General features: G+C 52.9%; 1 protein-coding gene across 15 annotated transcripts in view; it reads right to left on the bottom strand.

Annotated features, from left to right (window-relative positions):
• NCAM1 (neural cell adhesion molecule 1) overlaps positions 1-14,337 on the bottom strand; it is a 294,100-nt gene that overhangs the window by 28,522 nt on the left and 251,241 nt on the right. For 9 of the 15 annotated variants that reach the window (XM_032838448.1, XM_032838452.1, XM_032838454.1 and 6 more), the window contains 5 exons: positions 12,479-12,629; positions 11,939-12,123; positions 11,475-11,571; positions 10,981-11,151; positions 9,264-9,395 (listed from right to left, as the gene is read on the bottom strand). In XM_032838448.1, the coding sequence (XP_032694339.1) occupies positions 9,264-9,395; positions 10,981-11,151; positions 11,475-11,571; positions 11,939-12,123; positions 12,479-12,629 (736 nt within the window). Of the gene's footprint in view, positions 1-2,129; positions 2,172-3,730; positions 3,779-5,688; positions 5,692-7,914; positions 7,930-9,263; positions 9,396-10,980; positions 11,152-11,474; positions 11,572-11,938; positions 12,124-12,478; positions 12,630-14,337 lie in introns of all 15 variants that reach the window. The other 6 variants (XM_032838453.1, XM_032838456.1, XM_032838459.1 and 3 more) reach the window with 3 other exon arrangements.

Genomic DNA, 14,337 nt, shown 5'->3' with positions numbered 1-14,337 from the left:
TCAATTTGTTACTGAATAACCTGCCTCGTCAAAAGGCATTTTGGGTTTCCTGCCTTAACTTGTACAGGTCAAGGGGAAGTTCAGGCTTTGGCTGATTGAAGCGGAGAGAAAAAGGGCAAAGAGGGGAGGTGGAGGTAACTTTCTGTCCAAAACACACCACTGTTTAGAAATACTGCGGGAGAAATCCTTTAGCCCAGTCACACATCCCTTGCCACTGTGAGCTGATAGAACCTGTCCGTCCTATTGTTCCACACCACACAGGCTCTGGAACATTCCAACTAACAGTGTCCTGCGGGAATTATATGCAACTGATCGGTTTCTCTTTTGGTGTTATCTAGGGTACCTTCATTCATTCATGAATTCATGATTATAAAGGGATCAACACACACACACACGGGCAAAAATAAGAGACATTCTTTTCAGCTCTACTGACTGGCTGAGGACCCCTGCCTTCCTCTTTGTGATTATGCTCATGGTAAACACAAGCCAAGCCGCTGCCCAATTGTGACCGTCTTTCCTCATATCCCAGGATCCACTGGGACCTATAATTTTGGTCAGTAGTCGAGTGGTGCCAAAAACAAAAAAAAAAAGATAAACTTTCTTCTCTTTTGATGTCACTACTGAGCATCTGATCCACGGACAGAAATGTGTGATGTTTAAAAATTAAACATATGTCAGGGAGGAACATCTCATTCCTCCTTAAGGAAAAATCTGGATTCTAGATGTCAGGGAGGACCAGTCTACTGTGGGACACATTAATAGGACGCGAACCATCCAAGTGCATCCTGCTATGTCTCGCACAGATACCGCCCCAAGCTGGGAGGGACAGGAGCATGGCTGTTTGAAGAAGAAAGGGTTAATTGCATTCCTTTCCCAAACGCAGAAAACAAAACAAAACCAAATCAAACCAAAACCACAAACTCATCCTCTGAGTGAAACCCATGCGAGCACAGTTCATTGTCATCCATCGGCTCTGCTGACAAAATGAAACCTCAAAAAGCGTCAGGAATTAAAATTCATTGCAGCACACACACACAGAGAACACCAAGAAAGCAGACCCTCAGCTATGTTCTGCAGTAGAAAAAAGAACCATTTCCTGCAACACGCACAAACAACCAGGAAACTCTTTTCTTCTCCGTTCAATTATGTATCCGAAACCTTGGCCCAGGGAGCAGAGCGGGAGCTGTATTTCTCATACCGGCTTTCTGCCTTCTCCCACAGACTACTGCTCAATGGATGCGCATTTTTTTTCTGTGCACTTAAAAATATTATAAAACCTAAACCCCCACACGGCTGTGGACACCACTGTACACACACACACACACATGTCAGCGCACACGGGGGCTCCTGTTGACTTGGGACTTCAGGCCTAACCCACAAGCTCACCTCATTACAACATCATAAAGGCCAGCTTGGAACGGGTCACCGTTGCGATGAAGTGTGATGTTTTCCACAAGTCTGGCCCTGACTCTACCCTCCGCAGATGAATTCCAGAACCTGGATCTGGGCTGTCAGCACACAGTCTTGGGCGGGCCCGGCTCTGCTTTCAGGGGCTGCCATTTTCCTAGCGCTGAGGAGGAGGGCTGCGAGGAGGCCTCTCCCTCCTGGGGTGCTCTGTGTACTCCTCATGCCCCCTTGGCCCTGCTGCGAGGCCCCACAAAGCAGGGCAAGCTGTCCAGAAGGAGCAGCGACTTCCCTCCCTGACGCACCCTCCACCTCTCTGCAAGCAGCGTTCCCTCTGCTCCTTCCCTCGTCCTCAGTCTTGGCTACTTGTGCGTGTGCGCACCCTGGAGAGGGGACAGACAACAAAAGCTGGGAGGAGGTGCTTTTCTTTTGTCTCCTTAGTGTTTCTCTAATCCTATTCTGTTTTTTCACATGAAGGGAAATTTGGAAAATTCTCTTCATGCAGAATATTCTTCAAATAATCAACCCAGCCCTTCTGGTGGCACTGGGTCTATTCTCCTGGCCACGCAGGCAGCATGCTTAGGAAACCACACCAGGAAAGAGCCTCATGCATTCACAATGGTTACTTTCAATACAAGGGACAACGATGGGCAGCACTGCGACCCGGAAGTCAGCTCCACGACAAGCAGCAATCTGGCCAAGGGCCACCATAACTCTGTACTCACTAGCCGGTTCTGCGGTTGTGAGGGCAGGAAGAGGCCAGGTTGCTATGGAAACACGAAAGGCAGACAGGCCACGGAAAGGTGAACGAGAGAATGGAGATATAAATTACAGTCATAAGTAAATACCGGAACGTGTTTATACAGGGGTGTGTATGTGTGCATACGTATATATAGAAATAGATACACACATAAAGAAAAAAGAGATAGTGAAGGGAATATTCTCTCACCGCCTCTTACCCTGATTTAGCAATAGAAGTGTGGATATTTTAAGAAAATTATCAGAGATGTTGCTGACAAGTTACTCTCATTCGGCAAGAAATAACATAACCCTCATTTACCCTCACCACCAATTCCAGCTACTACGTGCTGGGCGCTGTGTTTTGTGTTTTTCATACCGAGTCTTTCATTTCCACAGACACCTACAAGAGAGGTAGAATCTGCCCTTCACTGGAGAGATGACTCTGTGGCCACGGAGCTGGACACAGGAGTGGACATGGGATTTGAACCCACGGCTATCTCTGGTTCTCAAGCCCGGATGCTTGTGGCTAGAGCCACGGCCTGGAAAGCACCACGTGGGCGTGTTGGGCCTGTTGCTAAAGCCGAACAGATGTGATAGTGGCTCCTGGGCTCAGGGCTGGAGTCCCCTCCCAAGGTTGTGGGCCTGGCGGGCCGTGCCACCCTGCGGCCCCCTGAGCGCCTGCTGGCCTCGTGCAGCTGCCGCCTCCCTTTGCTCCCCTCCCTTCTCCGAGAGCTGGGTTCCAAACTCCACGCCATTGCAGGCACAGTGGTCTCTCCTGAGTCCCCAGGGGAACAGAAGGACAGGGCGGCCAAATGAAACAAGACGGTAAAGGAGAGAGGCTCAGTGAGGAATGACGAGGCCAGAGTCACTGCCAGACTTAGCGGTTCTGCTTTGGGGTGGGCAGACGCAGCTTGATACGTGCTGGAACGTTCTCTTACAGGGGTGGGTAGGGGGGAGGAGGGCGATTACTCATTCTATTTTATGGACGAGAATGACAAGGCCCACTTGGGAAGGGTTAATAATTTGCCGAGGCGCCTACCGCCAGGCACATCTGTAAGCAGACGCTGTTTATTTTCCTGCAAATATTTACGAGACAAGTATGCGTTTATGGAGAAAGCAAGAGCTACAGGCCTCACTATCTAATTTCGATGTCTGAATCCAACTGTGCCAATTAAAATGAAGGGTGAAAACACAACACCCCAAAGCATTTCTTATGACCCTGCAGAAGAGATATTTTTCTTGGCAAATTCCTTCAGTTTCTTCAAATGTCAGCTTGGGTCCAGCCCATGGAGAGTCCCGAGGACAGAGCTGGGCTGGGCCGCGCCAGCCCCGGGAAGCCCGACTGCGCGATTTTCTGTCCAGAGCCATGCCTGTCACTTGCCTCCTCCTCGGGGGGAGCGAGGCCTCCCATGAATCTGGGAGGCCCCGTGCCTATTTCTCTTCTCATTTGCTTGTCTAAAACCCGGCCCTGCTTTCTGCCAACACAGTTGAATTATCACCTGGTGAAGGAGATAACATTACACAGACCCACTGTGGCTGGTGGAAAGCAACCTGCAGAGAGACGGATGAAGAAAATGATACTCACTATCTGGAGGAGACAATGGAACAGGGGTGGAAGAGCTAGCGGGAGCCACTGAGGAAAGAAAAATGAAAGTGAAAAAAAAGCTCATTGAAGCACATAGACACTGAATGAAAAAATCGAAGAGCTGCTCCGGGGGTGTCAGCGGCCGGAGCTGAAGCGGGGACAGTGAGGAGGAAGAACACCATGTGTGAGGGCAGGGGGCTCGCGGACCCACAGGGAGCTGGGTTCTCTGGCTTCAAGCCGGGGGCCGGTATGCCTGCCAAGCCCCGAGTTCAGGTCAAGGACTGGGCCGGGAGCAGCTGCAGAGACCTCCAACCCTGCCTGAAACAAAGAGCCAACTGGCCAGGACCAGCCGCCTCCACGGGATCCGATGTCGGGAGGACAGGGAACCTGGACCCCAGGGGGAGGTAGACGTGGGAAAAAGGAGGCTTTGGCTCTTCATGTGATAGATCTCTGTATGTGCTTCTTGACAGGCACGTGTCTGCGCTCTGGGCACATACTTAGAGCAAAGCCTGTGTGCCTCACTCTCTGATCTCAGGGTCCCAAAGAAACACAAATGACCGTTCCCCTTGACGTTCACTGCTGGGTGACATCAGGACTGCTGGGCATCCAGATGATACTGTAATGCTGCCGCCCTCCCAAACCCTACAGAAGGTGATTCTCTGGGGGCAGCCGTGAGCGTGGAGACCCCGCAAATAACGCTGAGTGTTAGTCTCACTCTCTTGGAAGAAGGGATCACTGAAGAGACTGGGACTAAATAAAGTAATGCTAACCCAACTTTCCGCTCGGAGGGCCGTTAGAAATGGCACATCTGAGGCATTCTGGACACTGAATAGATCTTTAGTTTTTCACTGTCAGATATTCAGAGGTTGTCCCATCAATAATCACAAAACAAAGTCTCCTTTGAGAGCGAGATGAACATTGGAAGAACGTCACTGTTATCTCCACCATTGCCTTGGCACACTCATAGTTTGGTCTTCCGTCTCTCTTCCAGATGAAGCACAGGCGGCAAGGTGCTTGCTGAACTCACTGTGAGCTCGTCGTGACGTGATGGGCTGGTTCATTCAGGGGAAAGCGTATCTCTCTCTCGCTCCTTTCTCTTGTACTTTTCTTGGCTTAAATCGTTTGCATCACTGTCCATATTATTCTGGCAAATTTATGTGTTTTTAAACACAATATATTAGAACGCATTTAATTTATACTTGCAACATGCCATCTGGGGGCAAAATGTGAAGACAAAAAAATCTCAAGGTGTCTCCTTTGAAAAGCAGACAACTCCTTCATGATATTTATCCTCTGCAAGAAATTGTCTATTTTGCTTCATGGTTCAGAAGCAAATTAGGAGATGACATTCAGGCAACAAGATGCTGTAGGTGTGTGGCTCGGTCATGGAGGAAAGGATGCATGGTCACATCATGTCTTTAGGGCCTCAGCGGCTCTGATAGGGAAGCAGCCCCTCCCAGGGCAGACAGAGTCCGAGAGCTTTCCACCAAAAAGCTTCCTGATAACACGCAGACATCCGGCCTAAAAATACATGAAACAGGGACATTTTCCCAGGTTGGAGTTCTAGTTGTTTGTCTGGAGTCCCTGCTCCTGTGTGACCTTCACACACAAGAGCCATGCACAAAGGAATCTTCAAACAGGTGAGCCCAGCTCTCCGACCCGGCAGCTCAGAAGCCGGACTCTTTGAAGTATTTGCAGCATTGGCTAGTTTCACCCGCTCAACCCTTTGACATGGTCATGCCCCTGCATGTGGGTAAGTCTATTAAAGAACCAAAAAAGCAACCCCATTACCGGCACACAAGGAACTTCGAGTGACAAGCTAATGCAAAATGCACCAGCTCTCACCTATTGCCTCCTAACTGGGGTAGGGGTGGGGAGTAGGAGGGTGAAGGGTTGGGGGTAGGGGGGCCTGGCAGCGACGACTCTCTGTTCAGTATGACAGCTTATTGAGCCTGTACCTTCTCCCCCCTGGGGTGAGGGTGCCCTTAGGGCCCAACTCCAATGTCACGGGATCAGGCATGCATCAGCACCCCAACATCATAGGAGGGGAAAGGTCAGCGGGCAAGACGAGCCAGTGTCAGAGACCAATACCAGCCTGGGCTGGGTGTAAGCGTGCGGCTAAATGGATGGCTGACTTTATTTACCTAATTTCGGACAACCTTTGTGCCTTCTGAGGAAGGGGAATGAGAACTCAGAGAAGTCCCGCCTGAAATGTGCCCTCCCTTCCCAGTAGCAGTGAGTGTGGGCATGGTGGTGTCCGATGCTAGAGCCATTCTCCCCACTGTATCCTTCTTCAGGAGTCTAGCCACCCCCTGGGCTAGGCCCTCACTTCAGCCCCTCTATGCAGGTCATGAGGGTACAGGAAAGACCATCACAACCAACTTTCATGAGCGTATGAGTCCGTGTGTGCTGGCTTTTAAACCGCTCAAGTTCTTGACAAAGGCAGTCAAGTGTAAGGCTCTGCCATGACTCTCCTTCCTTAGCATTTTGATTGTTTAGGCCATAACTTTATTAGATGGTCGAGAAAACGGCTTTGCATGCCACTAGCGATGCGTGCTCCTGTGCCATTCATGGCCTACTAGGAATGGGCAGCTGACCACTCACTCCATCTTCCAGAGGGGTTCTTGGAATCTTGGTACACGTAACAACAAGGTCTGGAGGTCTCTCTTTTTTAAAATTAAACATTGACTTTTAAAACAAAGCATCTGCTTAAGAAGTTCTCACCTTTCTAGGGGCTGAACTGACAATGAGTGAAAACCACTGATGGGCTTTGAAGTCTAAAGACCACTCACTCTGATTTAGTACTCGGCCCCCAGGTGCTGGTAAGAAACTCCGAAGGAAGCCTCATCTCGGCCTTGCTCTCCGCCACATAACTAAGCCGCCGTTCCTTTACTGATAGAATCCAGAAGCACAGACACCGAAGCTCCAATTAAGGACCCAGGAGGCAGGTGTTGTCAGGGTCTGAGCTGCCGCCCAGAGCAGACAGCTGTCAGTCTTGACCTGACAACGCCAATCCAGTCCCCAATCCTGACTCCTTCCAGAACCGGTTCATTCAGGAACCAAGTCTGCTGAGATCATGGATTTTGCACTCGCTCAAAATCTCAGAACGCCTACACTGAGCTACTTAGTTTCTGCTGTTGCTGCAATATTTCTGAATAAATTTTAAAAAGATAAGCTTCCCTGAGTGCCTTTCAGGAGCTAGGAGCTTTTTACGAGAAGAGTGTGCAGTTTTCTGAATACCTTTCCTTCCGAGTCTCTCCGGGTAATGCTCCCCTTCACTATTAGCTCAGCCCAGGAAGAGAGAGGCAGGGATCGGCGACAGTGACCCTTGGGGACATCTTGCTGGGCAGGTCAGACCCTTTTGTGCCCCGTGGAACAGTGGGCTGGCCTCCTTTAACCCTTGCTCCTTATACTTTCAATTTCCAGCTTACGCATCCTCCCCATGGAGAATCCCCCTACGCTTCCGCTTGACGGTGAGGTTACTGAGTGGCCAGTCAGTCTTTCCCAAACAGGGACATGCACGTTGCCAGAACCTAGTGCGGAAGAACAGAACCGTCCAGAAGTGCGGGTTTAAGCGCCCAGCGGCCGTCTGCAGGACGCACCTGTGACCCGGAGCCAGAGCCCACACCATTCTCTACAACTGCAGCTGCTGCTCGGGCCTCCCGGAGCCCTCCAGCCACCACAGGCAGAAAAGGGAAGGGGCTCTGAGCTCAATTCTCTCATCTCCTAAAAGCAAATGGGAAAATCCTTTCAGCTACTTTTTCCCAGAAGGGATTCTGAATCCCTGGTGAGGCTGTGGTCACGTTTCCGGCATCTGGGCAGAAGGCGAGGGGGTGCCGCCGCGGGTGACTCGGAGACCCCCTGCAGACTCCCACCGTGCTTGGCCGGGCGCGCGTCCCCATCGCCACGGGGTAATCGTCACACACAGAAATTAATAAAGAAACACAACTTCAAAGGACACAGAAGTCGCATGCTCTAGAACAGGGCGCGTGTTAGCCTCTGGGAGTGGATCCTACAGACATTGACGAGAGCACAGCTAGACTAAGGTCAGTGTGGTTAGGGCCCGGACGGCATCATCTACTTCAGCCTAGAGGACGAAAGAGGGACCAAAACTAAATTAAGAACTAGAACTAGCGGATGTTAACACCATCGGAACAGATAAGGGGGTAAGAAGAGGCACTTACGTGGAAGAGGGCCGTCTGCATTTCCCATGGACGGAACACAGACGAAAAGAAAAGACAAGAGACAGACCCAAGGGGGAGAAAAAAAAGATGGAAAAGAAATGAATAGAGTCTGCGAAGCACATGGAGCTGGAACTCAAATCATCAAGTTACGTCAAATCCAGAAAGAAGCAATTCCTGTGGAAGGAAGACGAAGCCGGCCTCCTGTTTCTGGAAGAGGTGGGAGGTTGCCTTGCAGGCCTATGGCTTCGAAGACAAGGAAGCGAGGGACTGCCCTGCGTGCTTGATAAGCCCAGGAATGAGAGAGGACCCAGGGAGCTCTGCACCACTCGAGGAGTCTGGGTCTGTCGCACCTGCTCCCGCTGGATGGGTGCCCGGTCCTCCCAGCGCAGCAGCCTGGGTATGCAGACGGGGTCCCCAGAGCAGGGCTGGCCCAGCGCAGTCGGTGGGACACGAGGGAAAGCAGGGTACGCGTGGTGTGAGGAAAGAGGGAATGATGGAGGAAAGCAGACGCCATCCCGAGTGGAACAGGAAGAAGCGCTTCTCTCACAAGAGGCCAAAAGGGAGGGAGACCCTGACGCGTGCTCGTGGTGGGAGGGAGGGGGAGCGGGACACAGAGGCCTCAGCCCTCCTTCCCCTTTTGCATTACTGGGGGGGTCTCGCTACTGCACGCACATCCCATAGTGGTCTCCTCTTTTCTGTGATGTAATCTCTCTGCTGCATCAAAAATCCCACGACTAATTACACGACCATCATCGTCTTCTTCAAGTCACAGGGTGCTTTAGGGCCTTTGTGACCTGCATCAAAAAGCAAAATCTGGGGGCGCCTGGGTGGCTCAGTGGGTTAAGCCTCCACCTTGGGCTCAGGTCATGATCTCAGGGTCCTGGGAACGAGCCCCGCATCGGGCTCTCTGCTCAGCAGGGAGCCTGCTTCCTCCTCTCTCTGCCTGCCTCTCTGCCTACTTGTGATCTCTGTCTGTCAAATAAATAAAAAAATCTTAAAAAAAAAAAAAAAAAAAAGAAAAAAGAAAATCTGCCAGATCCCTCCACAACCCGCGTCCCTGGCCGGGTCCCCTTCAGGAGGAGCCAGTGATTTCCTCCCCGGCTGCGATGCTAATGAGCGGGACCAGCTACTGCGACAGCATCACCAAGCTCTTTGGGAAAGACCGCATAAAAGGGGCTGGGGACCAGCCGTCGCTGAGGGCCAGGGAGCTAGGAGGTGAGCCTCCCTGAGCAGAGCCATCTGAAGCACAAACAGCTGCATCTGAAGAGAGGATGGGGCAGCTTGGGGTCCCGTCCGCCCCCCAGAAGACGGTGGGTGTGGGGAAGAGGCCGGGCGCTGCGTGTACTTACGGACTGGCTGCGTCTTGAACTCGGAGGCTGTGCTGATCTCACCCAGACCCTTGCCGTTGAGGGCCGCCAGCCGCACGGCGTACGTGGTCTCAGGCTTCAAGCCCACGATGGTGACGATGCCTTCCATGTTGGCTGTTGTGAGAAGAGGAGAAGGATCACCAAGGAGGGAAAGCCTATCGGCGTAGTTGCTGTGGAATACAGCGCGGCGGGTCCTCGGACCCTTAACCTGCTGTCACCACGTGATCCAGCAACTGCTCGTCTGGGGATACACACAAAAGCTTTGAAAACAAGACCTGGAACCGACACCTGGTGCCCACGTTCACTGGAGCATGGCTTACAACCTCCGAAGGGTGGAAACGACTGCCCTGTCCATCCGTGGGGATGACTGGGTGCCCAGGACGGGCTGTGGACTCAATGGACAATCAGTCAGCCTTAACAAGGAGGGAAGCTCTGACATGGGCTACAGTGTAGATGAACCCCGAGGACGTCAGCTAAGTGAAATCAGTCAGACACAAAAGGATGGTGGTACGATTCCGCTCACACATGTCCTGGGGGTAGTCAGCTACCTGGAGATGGGAAGTAGAATGGCCGTTGGCGGGGCAGGCGGGAGGGGGGACTGGGAACTCCCCAGTTCGTGTTGAACGGGTGCTGAGTTCAGGACCACCAGAAAGTTCTGGACATGGAGTGTGCTACATCAAAAATAAAACTAGAAAGTTCATTAAACTTGAATTTAAAAATATATACATTTTATATTTCATCTAGTTGTAGCTATGACAAAAAGAAAAAAAAAAGCCAGTTGGACAGATTGTAACACGGGACCAACTCGCCATGAATGTGGTGTGCGTTTTCAAAGGAAGTTAGGGAGGTAAAGAGGTTGTCTTCTCCTGGCTCCAATCCTGACTCACAGAAATTCCTCCCAGGCCCCCTACCCGCAAACTGAAAACAGTGATGAAAGCTTTCTGGTGAAACAAATTCTCGGTAAAACTGGGTTGGGAGGGGGCTGCTCCGTCACCACAGATAGGACCAGAATTAAGACTTTCTACAGAAACAAAACAAGCTTCACAGACGTGGGTAAACCCCAAGCAGAGAGTCAGACACAGTTATACACTCGGTCCTTGGGGCAAAATGGTCTGGGCTCAGAATCTTCCAACTGCAGGCATCCAAGGGTCACCTTCTGAACTTCGGGTTTGGAAATATATCACAGCATGGATTTAAGAGCAGACTTTTTACTCTCGGGCAGTTTGTTATTTGGTCAACACTGTTAAGTACATGACAGTCCCTGAGTCCATCAGGCAGGACAGAGGGTGGGTGATGGCAGAGAACCCACAGCGCGGGACCCCCAAAGGTGCAGGGCAGGGGTGGCCGGACTCCTCTGGTTGTGCCCAGCACCTAAGCAGGGCTTCTGCTTTGAACGTGCTTGACACGGCCTTGCCCACCTTGGCATGGTCCTGGGAAGCAGGTCCTCGAGTACCAGGGCACGGAAGGCCAATAATTCTAGAGGAGATGCGAGCGTGCCCTAATTCTCAAGGACGGGGATGGGGCTGCAGCCCGGGGAGATGAACGGCTGGCAGGGCTTGGCCTGTGGCACCCTCAGCAGCTGACAGCAGTGTGCCATGCCACCCCCGGGGGCTGTCAGGGTGCAGGGCCTGGGGGGAGTGTCTGCCCAACACGGAGCAGCCCATCCTCCTAAAGGGAGTGCCCACTCTTCCCTGCTTACCTTCTTTGGCATCATACCACTTGAAATGCCACACTTCCTCGCCCATGGCTCTCCACTCCGCCTTGTATTTGAGGATGGGCACCCCACCAGTGGCCTCGGGCTCATCAAACTGCACCTGTGCTGTGCTAGAGTATGGCTCCACTTGGTCGATGGACGGCGAAGATGGGGTGTCTGTGGGGAGGGCACAGATGGAGACCCTGGTAAGCCCCACCAGGTCCAGGACAGAACTCTCGGCCACAAGGCGAGTCTCTCATTGCTGCTCATTCTTGGGAATCTTATCACCTAGATCCCGTCCCCCAGCCCGCCTCACCATATGACCCTCTCCCCGTAGGTCCTGTGCCCACACCCTCCAGCCTCCACAGGCTCCCTGCTTTCTGACCCTCTCTCTCTGTCTTTGGCCCCCCAGCCCTCTCTTCTTTCACTCTCCTGGTGTCACTGAAGGGCATGGACCAGGCCAGCAAGGGGAAGGGTAGTGCAGCCATGAGGGGGCTCACCTGCTTGGACAAGGATGAACTCCAAAGACTCCTGCCCAATGCGGTTCACTGCAGTACAGTTGTAATTTCCGAAATCGTTTTCGGAATCTGGGGTCACCTTTGGAAAGAAGGAACTCGTGGGTTCTGAGTGTCCCAAGCAATGGCCACCAACTCAGATCTTTATTTATTGGACGAATTTGTAAAGAAAAGAACCAGGAAAGCATGAACCACAAGCTCCAACCCAACCTGAAGCCAGAGAGAACTGCCATAGGGCCAGCGAGAAGGGGCACCCTTGGCCTCCCGGGCCATGACCCGGCCCCAGGGAGAGAAAAGGGGCAGGGCTGAGGCTCAGTTTCTTCTGTAGCCAATGGCTCCTCTGGACAGGATGCCAGAGAAGCAAGTGAGAAGATGTTAGCTGCATAGAGGAGCCGATCCAGAGTTGGACGGTGCCTTCTCCCCGCTCCCCTGCCCCCGCCCCGACTCACCTCCAGATAGCTGGCGGAAGGGGTGTTGTAGATCTTGATATTGCTGTAGTTGGAGCTCGGTAGCAGCTGACCGTCTCGAAACCAAGAGATGGTGGCACTGGGGTAGGCAAATACCTCGCATGTGATGTTCACCTGGTTCCCCTCCCACGTGTACACGGCCACGGGGCCCTGCAGCTTGGGGGCATCTGCAAGGAACCGCAATGCCGATCAGGAAGACCACGACTACATAGGAGCCCTGCACGCCCCGTCTCCCAGCCCCTGGAGGGCGGGTGCGCCCCAAACAGAGCCAGTGCTGGGATGTAGTGAAGGTCAGGCTGGTTCAGCGGTCCTATGAGCCGCGTGGGAGGACAGAAGGGCTCGTGAGCTTGGGACAGTGTCAGGGGATGACTTGGGGACAGAGCTCTGGAATGGCTCGGGCAACTGCCACCGGGAGCATGAGCAGAGCCAGTGGGATGCAGCTCGGGTCCTGGCTGCCATTGTCCCCTTTCAGCCCAACCCTGCATAGTCCCCTCCCCTCATCCTTCCACAACTGCGGCTCACACTGCACTTCCAGGTACATGGACTGGGAGTCCTGGCCGATGGTGTTGCTGGCCGTGCAGACGTACTCTCCTGCGTCCGTGTACTGGATGCTCTTCAAGGTGAGGGATGACACGCGGGCATGGCTGTGCACCACCAAGTGCCCGTCCAGAGTCTGCCGGGAGGGAAGAGAGCGCGTGAGAGCCCACGGCGGCGCGGGGGGAGGAGACCGGACCATCTCTTGTCTGGGACCAGTCTCACTTCTCTCCCCAAGCTGTGCCCATGTCTCTTACTTACGGTCCCAGCTAGTGTGGGAGGCTCTGGAGAGCGCCACGGGAACTCGAGTGCATCCAAAATAGAAAATGGGAAGCAGCCTAGACTCCGTGCCAAGATTGGTTCGGGACAAGGACAAGCACGGTCCCCCAAGACGACTTTGGCACATCTAAGATGGAAGCAAAAGCCCTGGCCAGTGGAGAGTCCAGCAGCAACAGCTCTGCGTCCTGAGACTCTGGGAAACCTGCACCCTGTGCTTTCCTTCCAGGCGTCTGCCCATCTGGCAGCTCCATGGTGCACGCGTGCATAATGGGAAATCAGAGCGCGCCAAGTGCAGGCACTTATACAAGAAACCTATATTTCTGCAGATGCCTCGTCTTCCTGAAGGCTTAAAAGTGAAATAATTTCATTCAAGAGAAAGTCCAACAGCTCAGTGGTGAGGAACTGTTGAGCTGGAAGTGAGGGTCCCTGGGTCCCCTCTCCAGGGACAGTGGCACAGAGTCCCAGGCAGCGACCACCAGATTCTGCATTCCAGCCCTTGATAACGTAATTGGCTTCCCCAGTCTCTGGAATTCCAGTGATTGGTCAAAAGGGGAATAAGCCTGTGATCCCTAGGCAATGGGTTCTGGAATATGTCCAAGGGGCTCCTGCCTTGATGCTCGAAGTGAAATGGTTGCCAGCCTAGGAAAAGTCTGGGTGCATTGCCCAAGGTCAGATCCTCAAGAAAGTTGGTAATCTGAAGAAGGAGTCTCGCTCCTCGTAGGCTGGGCCACGCTCTTATCTCTAGCACACGATATTCTGTGGAGACGGCCAGGGGAGCGCTCCCCATATGGCACCTGTCGTCCCATGGGGCTGGGCCTTTAAAGAATGAAAGAACACCTGTTTCATTCAGGTTCTTATGATGTGCTGGTTTGGAAGCCCGAAACCCAGAATTGCAATGTCACACACAGCCGGTTTGGGCAGCTCAAACACAAGGTTCCATGGGTCTTGTGGGGCAGTCTCCACAGACCTAAGGGACCCAAGAAGTCCCTCTGACCATCGCTAATGGAATTAATCCATCTCAGGCATTTAAGCCCCACTGAGGTAGGTATCTGGAAGCTGGACACCAGTGCAGGCAAGGAGGCAGACGGCCAAGCAAAATCACCACTGCCTACGGGCCATTCTGCTCTCAGAGGAGCGCCCGAAGCCCAGGCTCTCACCCCATCTGACCCGTAGATCTGCAAGGCTGACTGGCTGAGGAGATGCTACACATTAGTGAGAGGTGACCACAGACAGGTGTGGAGCACTTGACTAGAAAGCCGTGAGACATCGCAGGGTCTCTGGATCCTGGGACCCCCTTTATTGTGGGCTGACAGGGTTGTCCCAATACACCCCAGTGGCACTTCCATGAGCCATCCAAAAATGAACCCATCAGTCTAAGCGAGTGGCATCGAGGGCATCCCTGCAAACACCTCTAGAGGGCTGACCTGACCGGTTTGCCACTCCCAGACACAATGGGATAAAGGCAGAAAAGGCTCGAGATCTACCCCCTGCCCTTCTGGTTATCTCAGTGAGAACACAGGTTCAGCCAACCGTGATACCAGCCAGCGGCTGAACTATGATCGTGTGTC

The sequence above is a fragment of the Lontra canadensis genome, unplaced genomic scaffold (assembly GCF_010015895.1).
Source record: "Lontra canadensis isolate GAN:19392208 unplaced genomic scaffold, GSC_riverotter_1.0 scaffold104, whole genome shotgun sequence".
Taxonomy (NCBI): domain Eukaryota; kingdom Metazoa; phylum Chordata; class Mammalia; order Carnivora; family Mustelidae; genus Lontra; species Lontra canadensis.
This window is presented reverse-complemented; position numbering and strand designations above follow the sequence as displayed.